At 40.8% G+C, this 23,103-nt stretch overlaps 1 protein-coding gene across 1 annotated transcript; it reads left to right on the top strand.

Moving 5' to 3' along the window:
• The first annotated feature begins 2,251 nt into the window (after positions 1-2,251).
• Positions 2,252-6,315, top strand: LOC110688935. The gene is made up of 5 exons (XM_021865684.1): positions 2,252-2,434; positions 4,475-4,594; positions 5,055-5,112; positions 5,374-5,451; positions 6,077-6,315. The coding sequence occupies exons 1-5, from the start codon at positions 2,252-2,254 to the stop codon at positions 6,268-6,270; spliced, it is 633 nt and encodes a 210-aa protein (XP_021721376.1). The 3' UTR covers positions 6,271-6,315.
• Positions 6,316-23,103: the final 16,788 nt, after the last annotated feature.

Below are 23,103 nucleotides of genomic sequence, written 5' to 3'. Positions count from 1 at the left end.
AAATTAAAAAAAAAAAAGTCAATTAAATTTGTATAAAACACTAGTGCCGATCAAAGTATGCTATAAAAAATTGTGCTGGTCAAAATATGCCAACAAAATAGAGACATATGGCGTATATAAGTACATTGCACGGGTTATAAATAACATAAAATTTCATTCTTATATAAAATCCTATATTCATGAAATTTGCGTTTTTTTTTTTAAATGTTTGATGATCAATATGAGTAGCTTTTGATATCAATATATATAACATAAAATTCTAGGTTTTTTTTTTTTTTTTTGAAAAGAAATTCAAGTATTCTTTCAATTAAAAATATTGATTTATTCTAAAAAATATTATTGTTATACCAATATAGTAATTCATAATTAGGTTAAAGTAAAATCGTGCGTTGCACAGGACTTAAACTAGTATGTAAAAATATGACAATACTTTGTTTGGGTAATGGATAAGAATAAGAAGGGAATAAATAACAAAAATACAAAATTACCCTTATTAACTTTTCACCTCCCTTCTTTTCATTAATGACAAAAATGTCAATTAATAATCAAGGTTTTTTTATTACCTATCCTTCATTTATTACATATCCTTCATAAGTAATAAAATGGTGGGAATTCACCCCATTTATTCTCAATCTCATTTCCCTCTTTATTCCCAGTCCTATCTAACAAAAAAAAATATTTTTTTTGAGTTGGGATTAAAATTCTCATTCCCACTCTCAATTCCCATGTACCAAACTCTCCCTAAGGAGTACGAGTGAGTGAGTAACCTTTAATTTACCCCTCCGTGTTTAAATAAAAGAAACATTTTTCGTTATATGTATGCCAATGCAAAACTTTGACTAAAAATATCTTTATTTATAATAAAATTATAACAATTGAATATTAATGTAATAAACTATTCATTGAGACGATTCCAACAAGTACCCACATGAATATATTTATTCTTAGGTATAAATCACAAACATTAGTCAAAGTGAATTGAATTAATGCTGTAAAAAGTTAAAACGTTTCATTTATTTAAACACGGAGGGAGTACCACAATAATGTTCGGTGTAGCCGTGTAGATTAAGAGAACATAAAGTTTCTTTGTGATATGTTTATCAGGGGTAAAAGTGTCACTTTTGTCATTAAAAATGGATTACTTGAAGTAGCGGTTTAACTGCTACTCCACGGTGATTAATTGGGAGGGCATTGTAGCTTAATTGGTAAAGTTGTTTAAACATTAAAGAATTGATTTTACAATAATATTTAGTAAAATCAAATTCAATTTAATAAAAATATGTTCCAATAGTGGTTTTGCTCCGTGATAAATGAAACTTGTCGAGGGAGACCTCATATCTTAATCGGTGAAGTTGTTTAATATTTAAAATGAATTTTTAATAGAAATAAGTTTTATTTAGTAATGTAAGGCTGCACCCACTAATCAACCTATATATGTAAATTAGAGGGTAATAATCTGAACTTATTAGACCTTATTAAAACTTATTTTAGTTGTAATTTGTACTTAGGTAACCCTTATCAGAACATATTTTTCCTGAACTGAACTTATTACACCCGAAATAAGTGAAAATAAGGTGAACAAAATATACCCTTAGGATAAAACCACTAGCGATTTGACTCTTTTTTACAATTTTACCCCAAATTATGCCCCATTTTCCCCCCTATATAAATTGTATACCGAGCTTGTAAATTCTTATAATTTTTTTTTCTTTGTAATTTTAAAGACAGTAAAAAAAGGAATTAGTACAAATTTAACTTCAATACCTTCAAGCAAAATAATTTAAGTTGAATAAAGATAAGGTGAACCGAGCGCATGTTATAGTTCGGTGAAGATAAGGTGAAGTGAACCGAGCATCTGTTTATTCATTAAAGTTAACTTACTTTAGGTCCAATGAGTTTAGTTAAATTCATATTAGACAAGGTTTTTTTTTTGAGAAAATATTAGATAAGTTTAGAAAAAGCAAATTTGATAAAGGTTATCAAATTTTAAATTGCATCTAAATAAGGTGAAAATCATATGAATGAAATCCATTGTATCAAGATACCATTACAGAGTAGATGATTAGACCCAGTATTACGAGTACTTGACAGGGGAACAGTCCCACAGTTCTAGATCAACTCTGTTATTTTCTGGGCAGGTGCCAAAACCATCATTAACAAGACCCTTTTCGTCTTTCTCGACCCACCGCAACATCCAGAGCTTACCATAATCCATTTTCTCTCTCCTCTCAAACCTACTACTTCCTCTCCAATGGCGTCTCTTCACTCCATGGTCGTTGCTCCTTCATTCGAACCCTTTACCATTCCTAGAGCTCCTTTCAAAACTTCCCCTTCTTTTCTATCTCTTCTACTTTCTCCATCTTCTACCTCGTCCTTCAATTTCAAAACCCCCAATCTCTGTTGCTTCTCTACTCCACAAGAATCGCTCATTCCGGTATTTTTCTCTCTCCTTCAATTTATTCAACTTAGTTTCTTTGTGTTTCGGAATTTGCTACTGTATGCGAAATCGTGTAATTATCAATTTATTATGACAATTTTAAATCTGGTTGCTATTAGGATTTCTCTTGATGAATGTAGCTTTCAATTGCAAGATATTCGGTAATTTTAGAAAAGTCTTAATGTTTTATGCAATTTGAATTTGTTAAATCTCGCCATTTGATTGATTAATTACTAGGAAGTTCTGTTTAGGTTGTTATGATGATTCTCAAGTAACTTGATTTGTAATTAGAGAATCTTATTTTTAACTAGTAATATACAAATAATTTATTTGTATAAATTTATACAAGTAATCTGCATGATTTTTGAGGGTTCTGCCAAGAAATGTGAGGTATGATGAAGTTTTCTTCATTCTACTTCACTGGTCGCTTCAATATCAATAGCTTGGTAGTTTTGGTCATCATTGTTGGATTCCTTCTTCATCGATAGTCTGATGTTCCTAGCTGCTGCAAATACCTAGGTATATATTGCTGGTGTTATCGGAATACGATTAGTGCTCCATGTAGTTATGCTGGTGTGGATTGTATTAGCAATTTTATTTTAGTTTCGCAATGATTAGAACAATTTGGTAGCCTGAGGAACATAACCTCCATGTGATGAGCTTTTAAACTGAAGTTATAATGGCTGTGTTTTTTAATTAGGAAAGGAAACTGGGTGGATTACCAAAAACATCCTCTCCGGTGAAAGACCATGATATGATCAAAGCTTAAGATGAAATTACTCCCTAGTCTCTAGTCTCTACCATACCCCAATTCAAAGAAAACTTGGTGATTAGAACACACTGACTCTGAGTTCGATATTGATCGTACTTGTGCTGGAATATTGCTTAGAAGCAAATTGTCTTTGAAGATTGAAAGTGTAGAGAGTGTTTGACAGTGCTTGTTTGATGAAGCTATCCTCCTTACTTCACTGGTAGCTATAGACCTTTTTTTTATATATATAAAATTGTGTGTGTGATATTGTTGTTGGTTGCTTGGCTAATCAGTAGTTGATGTTTCTAGCCCCTTCAATTACTCTGGAATCAGTGATGGTAGTTGATGTAGATTTACTTTTGAGGATTGTATTGGCAAGTTTTTTTTATCACATGATCACCTGGTTACAACCTCCTTGTGATGAGGTTTTGGAAATTGGATCTGAAGTAATTCTAGGTTCACAGCTGTGAGTTTGATATTAATTCTGGCTATAAAGTTTTTATAAAAGACTATACCTGCTGAGTGCTGAATGATTGCTCAGAAGTCTGTGGACATTGAAGACCAGGTGTAGATAATGTTTTTCAGTACCTATTTTAGCCTTTTAAGATATTATAAGTAGCTTCCATAGAGAATGTATGTTCAAGTTTCTAGAAGGTGACCTTGAAGAGAAAATTCTATAGATGTTTTAGAAAGGTTGTGCGTTTATACATATTCACAGAAATAGTTTTCAATTTGGCAGCAAAAGAGTAGGAATCTTGAAAGAGAAGTATCTGAGTAAGAGTGAAGGGAGGAGATCCTGTTTTTTTTTTTAATTTTAATTTTTAAAAAAAAGGTAACATCTATAGTTTGGTGATGAGGACCATGATATGTATTAATGTGTTTTTTATATTGTCTTCCCATGATAGAGTCGCTAGTTAGAAGAGTCTTTAGTTAAAAATCATCTGAGATTTATTTATGAAACATGCTACAGTAGAGCGTTTTTTTTTATTTGTATAACTTCGTATCATATTATTACATGTAGGCTGTTCTTTTTGTTTATAACCATATGTTTAGTTGCTACAACTGTGCAACCTACATTATAATATCTGTATACAAAGCAACTTACACAGAAATATATCATATTAAATGAGCTGCCCATAATATAATTAAGACAAAAGGGAAATTATCATAAATGGCTTCTAACTTTGCTGATAACTATATATACAGTCAAATTTTTGTAGAATGTAGACTACTAATAATAATGTGCAGGGATTTTGAATTAATACCACTATGATGGATGTTCTCAGTTAAGGTTAAGGCTCAAGAATCTGAAGTCAGTGTTTGCTGTGGACGCCTTTACTCAATTCAAACATTTGCTTCTGCCCATCACTGACAGAAATCCATATCTCTCAGAGGGAACAAGACAGGTATCATAATAAGCCAGTGACTCTGGAGATATAGGCCATGTTATATTTTATCCACTATGGCATTCTTCTAACCTTTTAGTGCAACAATATTGAATGAACATTTCATGATAAATGTTTTGATGGCATCATTTTATATGTTTTGTAATATAGAGCAATTACATTCATGATAAATGTTTTTGAACTTTTGATGGCATCATATTATATACCCCGTATTTCATTGTCCATGATTTAGAGAAATTCCTCCTGAATTCTCTATCCCTATTACAGCGCAACATGTCTCTCACATAAACAATACTCGTCTTTATTACATGGATGCATGAGCTATATCCTTGTACAAATTTACATGTCTCTCACATAAACAAATTTATGCTATACACTCAAAGTAATGCTTATTCTGTTCATGATTTGAAAATTTTGACTTGTGTCATTTTTCTACATCCGTGAATCAATTTCTTGTCAGGCTGCTGCAACTACTGCTGCTTTGGCAAAAAAGTATGGAGCAGACATAACAGTTGTAGGTATGTATTCTGACTATATGTATATATTGTAGAATCAAAATTTGGGACTCAGCTACTCTAAATAGGCAGTAAGGCTGCATATTTTACAACTTCACTTCAATCAACTTGATGCAAGGTAGTCACTAATGAATGGTGGTGGTGGTGGTGTTGTATGCAATTGTAATACTTAATAATGTATTGCTGAGCTGTAGTAACAATTTTCTATCAAAGGCTTTTTCTAGTGCTAGATTACTGGCTACCAGAACTTTATGCTCATTGCAGTTATTGATGACAAGTCAAAAGAGTCGCATCCTGAGCATGAAACACAGTTGGGCAGCATTCGCTGGCATTTATCTGAAGGTATGCAGATGTATCCTCCCTCCCTTTGCTCAATACCCCAGCCCACACTTTGCTTGTCTTTTCTAGTTTCTACTGTGCTTGCTCAAAATGATATTAGGTGGATGAAGTGAGGGACTCCGTAGGATGCAAAAGCTATCATATTCGATGGAATTTTGGCTTTTACTCACAGGGGTGAAGGATGAAACCATTCATTATGTCATTCTGTGTGTGCTTGATCTGAATTAAACTTGAATTTAGGGATAAGGACAAGGGGCTGATATGAATCTGGAGGGCTAAAATTTGCTTCTTTTTCCCCCTAGTGATTCCATCTTTTTGGGGTATTATTATTTGAAATGTTGATGTGTTGTTTCCTCTCAAGGTTCTAAATCTGATTGAAGAGTCTAAGCATTGTAGTTTGTTTCATCACTTGAGCACATGTGATTGCTAGATATCATTATGTATTTGATCCAGCAAGTCTCTTGCATCATGTCTATTATGTAGAGACAAGCTATTTATACTTAGTTTATCTTTATCCAAACCAACCATTACTAAAGGCAGGGGTCATCAGTCTATGCATGTTCTGCCAGTTAGCTGAATCAGACATCCATGTCATATGTGCACCCTTCTTATTGTTTTTAGTTGACAGGTGGGTTTCAGGAATTTAAATTGCTAGAGAAACTCGGGGAAGGAAGTAAACCTACAGCCATAATTGGTGAAGTTGCTGATGATCTGAGTTTAGATTTGGTTGTTTTAAGCATGGAAGCAATACATTCCAAGCATGTTGATGCAAATCTCCTGGCAGAGTTTATTCCCTGCCCCGTCTTACTATTGCCCTTGTAAGATAGCTGAATTTGACGACCCTTCTCAAAGTGCCTCTGGTAATCTTGTTTTTATCAATCTGATTTGTCTATTGTTTCCTTCTTTTGGTTTGGGCTTTTCTTGTGGTATCACTTTGAATTAAGAATATTGAGTTGAAAGTTTATTGTTGTACAGAAATCTGTGTTATTCTCAACTGTTTAAGCAAGTTGATTAACCTATGGTACTTATCACATCATCCCATCCCCATAAAAAAAATATCATTTTGTCTACATGTAATTGCAGCTCTAATTATATTGAGCAAATTATGTTCCATGTTTGTGACAAAAATGTGCTCAAATCATCCGAGGGCCACGTATTAGTTACATAATTTTGCTTGGTTAGAGTCACGACAATAGAGGCTCAAAAATACTCGTTAGCTCATGTTTCATGAAATGTGTTGATAACACTAATTAATTAATAGGTTAGGTACGTTAAATCCCCAAGGAAAAAGAAAGGAAAGGAAAAGGTTAATGGTAAGTTATGCACTGGGTACAGCTAATAATGACACGACTTTCTCGTGGAAACTTATTTTCTGCACATTTGGTGATGGATTTGCTGCTTCTTAAGGTAGGTGAAACTTTCTAACGTTGCATCAATTTCAGTGACAGGGTTTTACCATGCACTAAAATAGTCACACCCTTTTATCTTCCTTAATTCCTCTGGTAGTTTACCCATTTTATCCCTATATAGACTATTTTTCATTCCTTAATTATTTCACCCCCACCAAAATAAATTCCTTCCTAAAGAATTTAGGGTGTTGCTGAGATCTTATTCACATGAATCACATCTGCTCTTGTATATCGTATCGTATTCTAGCTGCTACTTATTTACGTTATCTAAGAACCCGTTACAAAATGTTATATGTGCTCATGGTTAGATCTAACCAGGCCAAAGGTCGAGAATTGACAAGAGGATTGACCCATAATCTTTTTATTTTGTACTTCATATTAGTATTGATTTTATCTAATTTTGATTATTTTTAGTACAATTCAAAATCAACCCGAAAACCAAACTTAAACCATTGACCGAATTGCCACCCCCCACATAAGGTATCATTCGGGGGAAAAAGTGCAAAATTCTGCCGAATAGAAATGTACTGTATACTTCCTAGATTTTGATAGCCTCTTTTCTTGTTGGCTTTGATTTTGTACCTAAGCCACACAGGGGTCCTTCCTCACCTTCTCAAAAAGGGAGATAATTTATCTTTATTCCTCATTGAAAGGAATAATTTAGCTTCTTGTGTAAAGCATCCACATAAATGATAAAAGAAAGGTTTATTGGATCCATCTCCATACCAAACATAGAATAGATCAAGGGGACAAAGAACCCATTTTATTACACGAAAAAGAAGAATCTCTATTCATTTTATCGTTTCACAAGTGGAGGGAATTTAAGGGCACCATGAAAGTGAAAAAGATCATCATATAACTCCTATCAATCATTCAAATATTTCTACTCTTATGTTAATATTACATTATTAGATTCATCACATATTATATGCTTACAATTAAGCTTTCTTTGATGATACATTAATATTAGTAACCTTCTTATCAAAAAAGAGAGTGAGAAAGAGAAAACAATGTGAATTGATTTTTTATTTATTTTTTATTGATAATTGGTTGTAGATATATACAAGTAATAATGTAATACAACTAATGCAAGTATGTTGTTATTGAGACCATATAGGTTGTTTCAAGTTGCCTCAAAAAGAAGAAGGGGACAAAAAAAAAAAAAAAAAACCATTGACCCATTAAATAATTTGTTTTTTTAAAAAAAATACATACATTAGTCAATGCACCCAATATTACACTTTTTCTATCCTATATGTTGACATATTTGTTATAAATGTGTGCACACATTTTTTGCTTCCAATAATTGATTAATGGAGTTAGGAAGTCCAATACAAGTCGTTGAGGAATACTTAGGCGTAGAGGGTCACAATAACAAAAATCTCTCGATTATATATGGATGCTAAATTAACAGCTTAAATTAAGGCTTTGGTATGAACTGGGCATGGGTTGAATCGACATAAAGGTCAATTACATAAGTACAACACAAAATTTTATGACTTGATATAAACCTATCAGAAGTCCGACACGGCACAACACATCGGCACGTGAGGTATTTTGGTGGACCGTGGACTATGCATGAACGTCTTTTAGAAATTTGGCATGAGCCTAACAAAAAGTATAAAAATTTGGCATGACCGCATGTTAGCCCACTTTTTGACAAATGTACAAAAAGTATAAAATAATATAGAGTCATCCGTTAGCATGACATGACACAACATATAAATCGGACAATAAGATTGGGAAAAGGCTGACACAAAGCGACACTTTCCCTTTTAAAACACAATACACAACACATGTTTTGCATGACCTAATTCATACCTAGCTCTATCATGGGTTCTTAAGATTTAAACATCAAATCACCAATCCCTATAATAATATTCAGTATAAAATAATTTCAGTTCAATAAAAATAAATCAATTTGTTAAAATAAGTTTAGTTCAGCAAAAATAATTTTAGTTTAGTAAAAAAAAATTTAATTAGTAAAAAAAAATACAATAGAGAATCAATAAAAAATTTTTTTAATTAGTGAACATAATTTTAGTTCAGTAAAAATAATTTCAGTTCAATAAAAAAAATTCATTTCATTAAAAATTATTTTTTAATCAGTAAAAATCAGTGACTGTAAAGAACAAATATAATAGAGAATTGGTAAGAACAAGTTTTATTCAGTAAAATTAATTTATGTTCAACCGTAATTAAGTGAAGAGAACAAGGCTCCTGTGTTCGAAACAAGATGTTTCCTAATCAGACCTCGAATTATACTAATGGAGTAGAAGACACAACATAGACACATGTCGTATTCTGGTGTGTCTATATTTTTATTTTTTTGATATTTTCATTGAGTAATAATTGATTTCAACATTTCAAGTGACGTGAACAAAAAGGTTGACTAAGATTTTAATAGCATTAATGGTAGCAAATTAGTTATAACCAAAATCCTGAATCTTATAAAGAACAATAAAAAACAATGACCTCAATAGGAAAAATATCATCTGGATTTTTAATTATAGTCTATAATTTCTTGAAACAATATTTTGAGTTATCTTTTGTCAATCGAATTGACTTGATACTATTGTATCAATAACCTTCGATCTCATCTAATCATTATAACTATAATCAATCAACTGACTATATAATAAAAGATTTTGGAAATTAAGTTGGAATAAAAATGTAAACAGAATTTTTAGAGGTATAAATACCCAGGTGTACACTATTGTTTGTATTGAAAGTTAAAAAAAATGAGGCAGTTAACATTTATTAGGGCAGATTGGCAGTAAAAAAATAAATAAAAATAATAATAAAAAAAAATAGAGATATAAGTGTAGGGATATTTGGCAAATGAGTTTTTTTTTTTACAATATTTTTTGAATTTAAGTGACACATAAGTAATATGAACGAATAAGATTGCATTTAAAATTTTTCATAGAGTGAAAAAAATAATATCCCTTACTATTGGAAATTTAATCAATATATCCTAGGTTTTTTTTTATTCAAAACTAACGAATAATTAATCAAATTATTTAAAAAATAGAGTTAACGAAATTTTTTTTCCCGAGATTTATGTAAAAAAGAAATTAGAATAGAAAAAAAAGTTTATAGACCAAGAGATCATAATAAGGCCCCGTTCGCTTCACCTTATTTTTACTGAACTGAAATTATTTTTGCTGAACTTAAATTATTTTTACTAGACTTAAATTAATATTACTGAATCGAAATTATTTTTGCTGAATTGAAATTATTTTTTACTGATTTTCTATTATATTTTTTTTAAAAGTTATTGATTTTTACTAGTGAACAGGGCCTAAATATACAAAATTTTATATAAATAAAATAACCATACATCACATGAGCTTTAATATAATATATAGAAATATTTTAGAATATAGAACAAAATATTCATGAAAAAGGAAACAAATTATATATTAATAGTGTTTAGGGTAAAATTACCCATGACAAATGGACCAATCCGGACCTGCCACGTGTCCACCACGTGGGCCAATCAGCGTCCGTCACTTGTCACCCTAATAGGTCCAACATGGACTAATCAGGTCACATCATGTTGGCCCATTATCCGCCAACCTGGAAAACGGCCATCGCAGGCCCAATTCCCGAGGCAAGCCCAATCAGTCTTAGGTTTTCCCAGAAAACCTAGTATTGGGCACATACTTCGAGGCTATATAAACATGTCATTAGCCTCCATATTCAACAGAATGACTCTCACCTAGAGAAGTCTAAACACATTGATCACTCCTCCCCTAGAGGAACCAGATCTCCCCCCTTTAATTTTCGCATTTATTACTCCTCAAACAGGTACTAACTTGACCGTTGGAGGCTGAGCTCTCAGGAGTCTCCGTTATTTTGCAGATACAGGCGGCCGGTTCCAGTCTCGGTGTTGTAACTCTCCCGCAGGACATCAGAAAACCCCGAAACATTTGGCGCCGTCTGTGGGGAGAGTACTTCTGAGATGGCATCCAAGTCTGTACCGACTCCTGAAGAGAGGCGTCCCCTAGACGACCCTCAAGTTCAGTCGGACCATGACACCGAAAGTGAATTTGAAGTGGAAACTCATACAGCTCCAGACGGGACCCTAAGGGCCCGACGTACCCGTCCATACCGAAAGGGGGGAACGGGAGCATCTTCAAACAGGAAGCGAGCCAGCAGGCGCCCAGCCTGCTCGGGCAACAGCCGACTGATGGGTCTGCTCCCATCACAAGGAACGAACTCATGACCTTCATGAGGGGCTTCAAGGGAGAGATTCAAGAATTGATCAACAAACAGCCGCCTGCTTCAGTCAGAGAGCAGTCGGCCAAAAAACCTTCCACTTCACTGAAGAGGAAGCCAGTTCAAGGGCGAGAGGCGACTCCTCATCCTAAATCCAAGAAGCGGGAGCCACTTGCTCTTGATTTCACAAAATTCCGTTATCCTACGGGAAATAGGAAACCTGTTCGTCACATTTAGGCGGACGGGTCGAAGAAAACATACACAGACGCTCGTCTGCTGTTAGAACAGAAGAAGAGTGATCGACTGTCAGAGTCGGCCTCTACCTCAAATTTTCAAGAAAGTTTACAAAATACCTCCATAAGGCATACACAATCGTACCATGAGAGTCAGTCAGGCGGTACCTCCCGTCAGTCCGGCTTTCATAGTGCCCAAGCGGTACCAAACTTACCATTTGTGCCGCAACAACAGTATTTTATGCAGCCACCTCCATTTGGTGGACCTGCAGCAAAAAACGTCCAACCTATGGACTGGCAGCTACGGTTGCTTAGACTTGGTGAACAGCCGTCGGCTTTCTCCAAGGAAATTACTGAAGCCGTTCAGCCGGCCAAAGTAAAAAAATGTACTAGTAGGCGCCTATGACGGCACTACTAATCCGGAAGACCATCTGATGGCATTCACCAACCTGATGTACCTTCAAGGGTTAGATGATCCCACTTGGTGCAAGTGTTTCCCAGCGACTCTCAAGGGAATCGCACAGCAATGGTTCGGCAACCTGCCGACTGGTTGTGTAAACAGCTTCAGGACGCTTGCTTACTTGTTTGCCTCCAACTTCGCCATGAACATCCCTGCAAAGAAAACGACCCTTGATTTGGGAACAATTCAGCAGGGTGAGAAGGAGGGGCTTCGTTCTTACATCAGGCGGTTCAACCTGATGAGAATACAGATTCAAGGGTTACCGGATGAGGTAGCCTATACTGACTTTTTTAGGGGTCTGAAAGACGGGTCTACCTTCAAATTTGACTTAGTTCGAAAAAAGGGTGGCGACTCTTCAAGAGGCCTTGATTGAAGCAGAAGCCTATATACAGGCGACTGATCTGTGTACGATAAAACAGTCGGACGGGAAAAGGTTCGACAAAAGAGAAGGACGACAGAAACAGTCGTCTCACAAAGAAGAGAAAAGAAAAGAGGTCTGGGCGGCTGATTCCTCTAAACAGCCGGCCCAGAAGAAGAAAAAAGAATTCAAACCATACTCCCCAAAGTATGTGTTTAACAAGGATAACCAGTTTATCCTAAAAGAAATAAAGGGACGGTTCTCAATTGAGAAGCCGGTCCCCATGAAGGGTTCTGCTAGCAACCGGAACCAAGACAAAGTCTGTGCTTATCATGATGACGTTGGTCATCACACCAATGACTGCATCAGTCTCATGCGGTACCTAGACCGCTTGGCTGAGCAAGGTGATCTTGACACTTATGTCAAGAAATCTACGGGGAACACTTCCTCAAAAAAGCAGTCGGCCAAAAAGAATCAACAGGCCGACAGTTCCGATACAGATGATGCAGTCGTCTACACTATTGCAGGCGGCTTCTCAGGAGGCGGCCCCACTATTAGGGGCAACAAAGATAATATAAGGCGGTTAGATGTAAATTCCGTTCACCAAGAACGGCCGTCCAAATATACGTTTCCTGAGATTGTCATCACTGAAGAGGATCTAGGAGGGGTAAGGGGGCCGCATGACGACCCTCTTGTTATTGAATGTAAAGTGGCCAACCAGAGAGTTGGCCGAATCCTCATAGATACCGGGAGCTCCTCAGATCTCATCAGCAGCAAATGTCTGTCAAAACTGAAATATCAGACGGACTGCATACATCCGGCCTCCCACCCTTTAATAGGGTTTGGAGGAGGAGTCGTCCACCCACTGGGACGAGTAGATTTACCTATTCGCCTAGGCGAAAAAGGGGAAGGACGACACATGGTAGTCCGGTTCCTAGTAGTAGAAGAACTCTCGGCCTACAACATGATCCTGGGTCGACCAACCTTGAATAATTCCAAGGCTGTTATAATCCCGTCTCTTATGCTGCTTAAGTTTGAGAGGGATAATGGAACAGTCGGCTCCCTAAGGGGAGATCAGAGGATGGCCCGAGAATGCTATCTCTCGGATGTCAAGCCCACTGTTATGGCCACTGGGTCAAGTGGAGAAAAAACAGACCTTGACAATGTCAAGGAGAGTGCGCCTGTTCAAGAAACAGGTGACAAAAAGAGAAAGGCGTCACAGTCAGAGTCCGCAAGAAAAGCAAGAAAATAGCAATCATTGGCAGAGGAGCGGCCGGATGAGTTCCGCCCTCAGCCGGCTGGTGAGCATGCGGACCTGATCTTAGACGATTCACGTCCTGACCGAACAGTCAAAGTTGGGACGACTGCTCTGAGAAACCTTGGTGACGACTTTCACAACTTATTAAAAGAATACAAGGACATCTTTGCATTTGAAGTCCATGAAATGCCAGGCATTAGTCCTGATCTGGCAGTACACAAACTCGCTGTGGATCCGAAAAAGAAGCCGGTACGGCAAAAGAAGCGGAACCATGGCGAAGAAAGAAGTCAGGCGGCAGCCGCCGAAGTTAAAAAATTACTTGATGCAGGATTCATTCGGCAATGTTACTTCCCAGACTGGGTTGCAAATGTGGTGCTTGTTAAAAAGCCGAATGATACCTGGCGAATGTGTGTAGACTACACAGACTTGAATAAGGCGTGCCCCAAAGACAGTTACCCTCTGCCTAAAATTGATAGCCTGGTCGACTCAACAGCCGGCCATGCTTTGATGAGTTTTATGGACGCCTACTCTGGTTTCCATCAAATTCCTTTGTGGAAGAAAGATCAGGAGAAGACGGCCTTCGTCACTGATCAGGGGTTATACTGTTACACGGTCATGCCGTTTGGTCTTAAAAATGCCCCAGCCACCTTTCAACGTATGATAAACACTGTGTTCTTTGATCAACTTGGGAGAAATGTCGAAGCATATATTGATGATATGATTGTCAAGTCTAAACTACAGACAGATCATCTGTCGGACCTCCGAGAAACTTTCGCCACACTCAGGCGGCACCATGTCATGCTCAATCCCAAGAAATGTGTATTTGGAGTTGAGTCTGGGAAATTTCTCGGATTCCTTATCAATCAGAGAGGAATAGAGGCGAACCCTGAGAAGGTACAGGCGGTCATCGACATGCAGTCGCCCCGTACCGTCCGAGAGGTTCAGAAATTAACAGGTTGTCTGGCGGCCTTGGGGAGATTCCTAAGCCGATCAGGCGACAAATGCCTATACTTTTTCCAGGCAATTAAGAAAAAGGCAAGGTTTGAATGGGGGCCGGATGCTGAGGCCGCCTTCCAGAAATTAAAAGCTCACTTGCATTCCTTGCCGAGGCTGGTCAGCCCTTTTCCCAAAGAGAGTCTCTACATGTACCTGGCCGTCTCTGATCATGCGTTAAGCGCTGTGCTCCTTGCTGAAAGGGACGGCTGTCAGCTCCCGGTCTACTTTGTCAGTCACGTACTGAAAAATGCCGAGTTGAGGTATCCTCTAGTGGAGAAATTTGGTCTTGCACTCTTCATGGCTGTCAAAAAATTGAAGCCCTACTTTTTGGCACATACAGTCGTCGTGTATACCGACCAACCAATCAAGCGGCCCCTTACTGTCATGGAGTCATCAGGACGAATGATCAAATGGGCCATAGAAATTCAGAGCCTCGAAGTTACTTTCGAGCCTAGAAAAGCAGTGAAGGGGCAAGCCTTTGCTGACTTTATTGTAGAGATGACTCGTCCTCCTGACTCTCAAGTTCCAGACCAAGTCTGGAAGGTATATGTGGACGGAAGCTCTACTTCAAATGGTTGTGGAGCAGGCGTCGTATGTCAATCTCCAGAGGGCGACAGGTTCGAGTATGCTCTACGCTTCAGTTTTCAGGCTTCAAACAATGAGGCAGAATATGAAGCTTTACTAGCCGGGATCCGCATGTGCAAGGCGGCAGGGCAAGAAAAATAGACGCCTGTTCTGATTCACGATTGATAGTGAGTCAGTACAATGGCGAATACGAAGCAACTCATCCGGCCATGATCAAATATTTACAGGCGGTCCGACAAGCAGTCGGCTCCCTTGAGGATTTCCATCTAATCCAAGTGCCGAGATCAGAAAACAACCAGGCAGATGCACTGTCAAAATTAGCATCATCCGCCTCCTCCGATACTCCACGAACTGTTTTTTTGGGAAGTAATGGAGAAGAGAAGCATCGAGGAAAACCCTATTGGAATCCTAGACAGAAGCTCAACCTGGATGGATTCAATCAGGGCATATCTTACAAACGGTACGCTGCCGGATGATCCTCAACAGGCGGCAGCACTGAAAAGACGAGCCACCAATTTTGAAATTATAAAGGGGGAACTTCACAAAAGGGGGTACCTACAACCTTTCTTAAAGTGCGTTACTCCAGAAAAGGGACGAGAGATACTAGACGATCTCCACTCTGGTTACTGTGCTTCACATATAGGTGGAAGGACGCTTGCTCAAAGGGCAAGGCGCCAGGGCTACTTCTGGCCTACCTTAGAAGCTGATGCAATGGAGATGGTGAAAAAATGTGACAAGTGCCAAAGGTTTGGCAAATTAATTCACCGTCCGGCTACTGACCTCACTACCATTCATAGCCCACTACCGTTTGCTAAGTGGGGCATGGACATTCTGGGTCCATATACGCCTGCTACAGGCGGCAGAAGGTATATACTTGTTGCCGTTGACTACTTCACTAAATGGGTAGAGGCGGAGGCTGTAAAGGGAATCAAGACGAAAGATGTAATTTCATTCATTTGGAAAAACGTCATCACTCGGTTCGGGGTTCCCATGTCTATGGTTTTTGATAACGGTCCCCAATTTGAGACGCCTGTTCTCAAAAGCTGGTTGGGTGACCAAGGAATTGCAAACTACTTTGCTTCTGTCGGCCGTCCACAAGCAAACGGCCAGGTAGAAGCCTTTAATAAAATCATCTCAGACGGTCTCAAGAAAAAGATTGAACGAGCAGGCGGCCTATGGGCGGATGAACTACCACATGTTCTCTGGGCCATTAGGACGACTGAAAAAGGGGCGACTGGAGAAACTCCATTCCTCCTAACTTACGGTGCGGAGGCTGTTCTTCCAATAGAACACTACGAGCCGACTCTTCGAGTAATGCTATATGACGAAGAGGCAAACTGGGAAGCCATGCGCCTGGCGTTAGACTCACTCCCTGAGAAGAGAGGCAATGCTGTCTTACGCCATGAGATTTACCGTCTGAGAATGACTCGATCATACAACAGAAAAGTGCACAGGCGTCCGCTCAAAGTAGGGGACTTTGTACTTAGAAAAATGGAAGCAGTTGGTAGGGCTAATGAGTCTGGCAAACTAACTCCCAACTGGGAAGGACCCTACCGAATCTATGAGGAAGTCAGGGACGGTACCTACCGTCTGGAAACACAAGACGGACAACCGTTGCCTCGAACTTGGAATGTAGATAACCTTAAAAAATATTTCTTCTGAATGATGTAAAGTAAAGAGCTACTTAATAAAGTTTGCACTTACTATTCAATTTTGTATTACGAGGGGCATGCCGTCTGTACCTTTACAGTCGGCTACTCTCCATTGAGTTTTTTACTCATTCTTCAGAGGGGCATGCCGTCTGTTCCTTTACAGTCGGCTACTCTCCATTGAGTATTTTACTCACGATACTTAGCTAAAAAGATTAGGGCCAGGCCGACCCTGTGCCTAACAGGCGGCTACCCATCTTTTACTTAGCACCTATGTTCACCAAGAACTTACCAAGGCCACAGGCCGAATGATCAGACCAGGCGCCAAGCCAACTGACCAATTTATAAAACTAATACGACCTGTCCCAACATCATAGCAGGCGTCCGACGGCATCCCTCCGGATGAAATTCGTCGCAGAGAGCAGCTCCCTTTTGGGTGGAACATTGTTCTATAAACTAATTACACGGCACCTATACGACTGTCCCCAAGGGCAACCACGTAGCCGTTTTTGAGACAAGGATAACTCTATCACTAACCAAACCAGTGGTAGTAGTTGACATCTGAGTCAGATAACCGCCTGTATTACTTGGGATAAATGCAGGGGGTACCTATTGAGTTAATAGCCAACAAACATTGGCGAATCAAGGGGTCCAGCCGGCCTACGCCGCCTGGTACCTCTACTTCTCAAACAAAAGTGGCGGCGACTGAGTAACTCCAACGTTAACTCATAGTCACTCCTTCAAACTTGGTATGGAACCTAAAAGGTTGGAGTCGTCCGCCTGTTTAAACAAACAGGGGCACTCAAACCCCTATTCCTACCTGGTAACCTATTGAGTTAATAGCCAATAAAACATTGGCAAATCAAGGGATCAGCCGGCTTCCGCCGCCTGGTACCTCTTCTACTCAATCTAGATTGTGACGAAGACTAAGTAACTCTTATGTTAACTTAATAGTCACTCAAACTTAGTATGGAGCCTAAAAGGTTTGAGTCGTCCGCCTGCTTTTAACAAACAGGGGCTCTCAACCACTACTCTTGCTAGGTTAACAAATTACGAGTTAAAAGCCAACATTGGCAATAAAGGGAAACAACCGGTACCCGCCGCTTGTTATCCTACTTAATTCCTTGGCGACTAATACTATTTACTTGGTCAAACCGATTGAATAAATGGCCGACTGATCGCCCAGCTTGGAAACAGACAACCAGTCGTCCAGGGCATAGGCGGACCATCCGTACCTGTCTACAATCGGCCATGCAAAACAATCGATATAGTGTACAAAGCAAAAGCAAATATTCAACACTTAGACAAATTTCAAGACCAAAAATGATTGCATTAATGATAAAAATATTCAGAACCCCGGCCCCCTGGCCGGGTAATTACAAAAGCAAACGGCACGCAGGCCGTGGAAAAAAAATACTTAAAGCTTAAGAAGGGGGCAGTTCAGTATCAGCAGCTGCCGCCTGGTCAGCACTCTTCTTGCTGGACTCGGCTTTAGCTGCACCCTCTTTTGATGCCTTACCCCCAAGTGGCACAAGCGCCACAACCGGCTCTTCCTCCTCCAACGCACTATCCAATGCCTCTTCTTCAGCAGCCGCCAGGATCTGTTGATTATATGTTTCCGAACACTGGCGGTACGTTCTTTCCCAGGAGGCAAAGTCGGCACTGGGGAACAGTCGTTCCCAGGTCATGCGCTGGATTTGAGCGGAGTCTTCCACCATCTCCCGGACGAGCTCTTTCTTCTCTTGCTCGGCCTTTTCCGAGAGCTCTTGGGTAAGACTCTTCTCTTGGTTCACTAGGCGTTCTTTTACGTTGGCCAAAGATTTCTCCATGATTTCGTAAGAGTGCATTTTTTGGCGAAGAGGCTTCAGCTCGGCCTTAAGGTTTGTGACGGTCGCCTCCAGCTCGTCAACCTTCTTTTGGGCCGCCTCTAACTGAGCTCGAACAGCGGCGGTAGCCTGCGCCTGATAATAAAGAAGATCAATGGTCAGTACTTCATTTTGGGCAATTTGAAACATTGCCTTATCACAGCTGGAGGCGGCCATAGCTTTTGCGGCCTTTACCTCTTTGTTTTTCCGATCAATCGGCTTGCGAAGGCTGTTGACTCGGAGCAGGGCCTAAGTACAAAGAAAAACAGGCGTCAGCTTCCAAGAAAAAAAAAATAACAGGCGTCCTGGAACTCAAAAACTCAGTATACCTCAGCAAGGATCCCTGAAATCCCATCAAGGTCAAGGGTGCCGGCACCCCTGACCGCCTCCCTGTCAGATGGAGGAACTACTTTAACCATGGACTTGGCTACCTCAACCAAGTCAAGCCCCTGAGGGCCGGCTGCATTAAGCGAAAGGAAAAAAGTTAGACCTAGTCAAGAAGGAAGCAAGAGTGAGTTTTTACAAGTGAGGGTCCATACTACTAGGCGGCCCCGCCGGGGTTTTTGAAGAAGTGGCCGGCTGCTTCTCAGCCGCCACCGTTTTCCTGGAAGACCCAGGAGAGCTTGCAACAGTCGTCCTCCGGGCCTTGGGGTCCGGCTGTTGCGAGGAAGAAGCCCTTGGAGTGCCAGACTGAAAACAAAAAGAGTTAGTATATGCATAAGACAACTAAAAGAGGAAGAGTTTTCGAAGCTTACCAAGGGTGCCCCCTTGTTGGGGGAGTCGGCATAAGACTGTTTCATGAGCGAGGCCCGCAACATGGCCGCCGCAGTCTTGGATGCTGTTATTTTACTCATGGCGTCAGCTGCAAAAAATAAACAGCAAAGTTAGTAAAAATCTCAAGTAAACAAGGCTTGAAAAAACAAAGTATTTGACAGGCCGGCTACCTCTAGAGCACCAACTGCTGAGGCCACAGGCGGCCAAAAAGTACTCATCATAGAGCCACTTAAAGCTCGGGACGCAGTTTAGGGGTACTTGCTCTCGTACCCCTGAAGTAGAGTTCACCCTAGTCTCTACTTTGAAGAGTCCTTTGTCTAGGATCTCTTTTTTAGCCTTTGGGGGAACAGGCGGCATACTGCGACCGCCTGCGAGAAGAGGCGGATCCCTATTCCACTTGTTAAAGCGTTGGTTCAGCTCCGTGTCTGAACCCTCAATGATAAGAAAGGTGTTCCGCCAATCCTTCCATTTGTTCGCTTTACCTCTCGTCATGAGGTAACCCCTATGGCTCGTTAATTGATACCAGCCGGTACCTCCCGACTTAGGGGTCCGGCTGAGATAGTTCATGTGAGCGAAAGCCTCAAAGCTTGGCTCCACCCCGTACATTTCGCACCCGGCCACAGAGCCGAGTACGTTTACCCAAGAGTTGGGGGCTAACTGCCATAACCCCAAATCATACCCATCTAAAATCCGCTGAACAGCCGGATGTAATGGGAAGCGCAGTCCAGCTTTGATGGCCGCAACATAGCAGCCAAAGCAGCCGTCATTATAGCTGGTACCAGCCGGCCAGACGACAGTGTCTTCTGGATCCGGCACGAACAGTAAAAATTCCGGGCCCATTCTGTGGTTGGCAATAAAGCTCGCCACGTTGTCTTGCATGGTTGCGAGCCGGCCCCGGGGCACCTTGCAGTAGTAGGGGGCGTTTTCCTCTCTGTAAGAGGCGGACGGCTCCGCCCAATTGTCCCCCTTCTCAACTGCGTGAGAAAGTCTCGCCTCTTGTAGGCGGCTATGTTTTTCTTCTGAGCCTAGAGAACTGTGGCCAGAAGAGCTGGACTCGGACTCGTCCTCTGATGAGTCCGAAGAGGACGACTCCTCCCTTCTCCTAGAGGGGCCCGCCTCCTCTCCCTTAGAAGGAGCAGGAGTAAAGTTAGACATATCAATGGTAAGATGGGAAGGGAACACCTTGCCCCCTCTCTTAGAACTGTCGGCTTGGCAGCCGCCTCGGTTCAAATCTACATCTGGCGCCTGGTCAGATGTTTCACTAAGGAGCACCCTTTGGGAGGAGCCATCTGAGTTTGATATCATGGCAGTCTTTTTGGTTCTGGCCATCACGTTCTGCATAGACACAGATACAGTCGGACTTTGTATAAAGGGCAAAGATGGGTCCAGAAAAGGGCAGGCGGCACTCCTAGTCCTAGATTCAGCCGTCCCCGGTGACCGGCTGATCACTAACTTAGGTCGTGTCGTGTGCTTCCGTGGTGCCATTTCAAAAAAAAAATAAAAAGAAAATTAAGAGTAAGAGAACTGAGTTACCTGAACGAGTGATGGTCGATGAAGTTCTGGAAATCCGGGTCAGTCGGCTTGTCAGAACAGGCGGTAGGCAGAAAATGTCCGAAATGTCAGAGCAAGTTCAGGGGTCCGAATGTTCTCGCAAAGTTCTCAAATGTGAAAATGACCGAAGTCAGCACTTCCTTATCTAGGCGAAGTGAGAAGGCGAAGGGTCGCTTCCAAATTCAAAATGTGGGCGGGAAAATCTCTCGGCCGTTTGCAAGGTGACACCTGTAGCAGGCCGTCGCCTCTCACCATACGACACCTGTCACAGGCGACGCGTGACCAGTCACGTGCCACCTGTGAGGGGCAAATGATTAGGGGATTTTCATCCTCCAATCACCTTCTGACAAGTGGACCAACCAGGTTCCGCCACGTGTCCTTCACGTAGGCAAATAGGAGCCTGCCACGTGTCAATCACAGATACGTCCTCTGCGGACTAATTGAGACACGCCACGTGTCCACCCATGCCAAATGGGAAAACCGGCCACCAAGGCCCAATCCTGTTTAGAGGCCCGGTCAGCCCTAGGTTTACCCTAAACCTAGAGAGTGGCACGCTTCTCAAGACTATAAATACTCCTCTTAATCCTCATTAAGAGGAGGACGAAAAAGAGAGAATCAAAGACAGAACACTAATCACTCACGGATTATACATTAAACACTCTCACCCAGAGAGACCTCATTACTTTAATTTCCGTAATCATTACTCCTTAATCAGGTACTAACTTGACCGTTGGAGGCGGAGCTCTCAGGAGTCTCCGTTATTTTGCAGGTACAGGCGGCCGGTTCCAGTCTCGGTGTTGTAACTCTCCCGCAGGACATCAGAAAACCCCGAAACAAGTCGGCTACTCTCCATACTCAGTTTTCATTTTTACTTAAGAGGGGCATGCCTACTGACAAACAGTCGGCTACTCTCCATGTTTAATTTTTATTCTTACTTAAGAGGGGCAGGCCACCTATACATTTACAGTAGCCTACTCTCCATTGAGTATTTCACTTTATCATCATAGGGGCATGCCGTCTGTACCTTTACAGTCGGCTACTCTCCATTGAGTATTTTACTCTATCTTCAAAGCATGTCGTCTGTACCTTTACAGTCGGCTACTCTCCATTGAGTATTTTACTCTATCTTCAGAGGGGCATGCCGCCTGTACCTTTACAGTCGGCTACTCTCCATTGAATATTTTACTCTATCACCATAGGGGCATGCCGTCTGGATATATAGTCGGCTACTCTCCATAGAAGAGGGCCGACTGGTTCCAAAGCACACAGCCACCCCCCTTATACTTAGCTAAAAATGATCAGGGTCTGGCCGACCCTGTGCCTAAACAGGCGGCTACCCTCCTCTTACTTAGCACCTACGTTCACCAAGAACTAACCAAGGCCACAAGCCGAATGATCAGTCCAGGCGCCAAGCCAACTGATCCAATCTTTAAACTAATACGACCTGTCCCAACATCATAGCAGGCGTCCGGCGGCATCCCTCCGGATGAAATTCGTCGCAGAGAGAAGCTCCCTTTTGGGTGGAACATTTCTCTATAAACTAATTACACGGCACCTATACGACTGTCCCCAAGGGCAACCACGTAGCCGTTTTTGAGACAAGGATAACTCTATCACTAACCAAACCAGTGGTAGCAGTTGACATCTGAGTCAGATGACCGCCTGTATTACTTGGGATAAATGCAGGGGGCACCTCTTGAGTTAATAGCCAACAAACATTGGCGAATCAAAAGGTTCAGCCGGCCTCCGCCGCCTGGTACCTTTACTACTCAAGCAGGAGTGATGGCGACTGAGTAACACCAAAGTGAACTCATAGTCACTCTCTCAAACTTAGTATGGAGCCTAAAAGGTATGAGTCGTCCGCCTGTTTTTAGCAAACAGGGGCTCTCAACCACTATTCCTGCTAGGTTAACAACCTATGAGTTAAAAGCCAAAAAACATTGGCGAATAAAGGGGAACAACCGGTACCCACCGCTTGATACCTCTACTACTCAGTTACTTGGTCACTCCTTAAAAATTTAGTATGAAACTAAAAAGGTGTTCATACAGCACCTGTTCACACTAGATTAAATATGGCGGGGAACAGTCGGCCTAGACGGCCTAAAGTCTCTAGCCTAAAAGCATGACAAGTAGGAAACCACTTTCCTACTTGGTTAATTTTACAAATGACAGGACCGCCTTCCTAAAGGGGATCCAGTCTTTAAAATGTTTCGAATACCGATCGGATAAATGGCCGACTGATCGTCTAGCCTGGAAACAGACAACCAGTCGTCCAGGGGCATAGGCGGCGTGA

Source organism: Chenopodium quinoa, unplaced genomic scaffold (genome assembly GCF_001683475.1).
Source record: "Chenopodium quinoa cultivar QQ74 unplaced genomic scaffold, ASM168347v1, whole genome shotgun sequence".
NCBI lineage: Eukaryota > Viridiplantae > Streptophyta > Magnoliopsida > Caryophyllales > Amaranthaceae > Chenopodium > Chenopodium quinoa.
Note: the sequence above shows the minus strand (reverse complement) of the source record. Positions and strands in the feature narration are given on the sequence as shown.

Excerpts from the sequence above, each read along its gene's own strand:
- LOC110688935 (XM_021865684.1), top strand. The coding sequence starts at position 2,252 with ATGGCGTCTCTTCACTCCATGGTCGTTGCTCCTTCATTCGAACCCTTT. Across the intron at positions 5,113-5,373 it reads AGCAGACATAACAGTTGTAG|TTATTGATGACAAGTCAAAA; the intron begins GTATGTATTCTG and ends TGCTCATTGCAG. Across the intron at positions 5,452-6,076 it reads TCGCTGGCATTTATCTGAAG|GTGGGTTTCAGGAATTTAAA; the intron begins GTATGCAGATGT and ends TTTAGTTGACAG.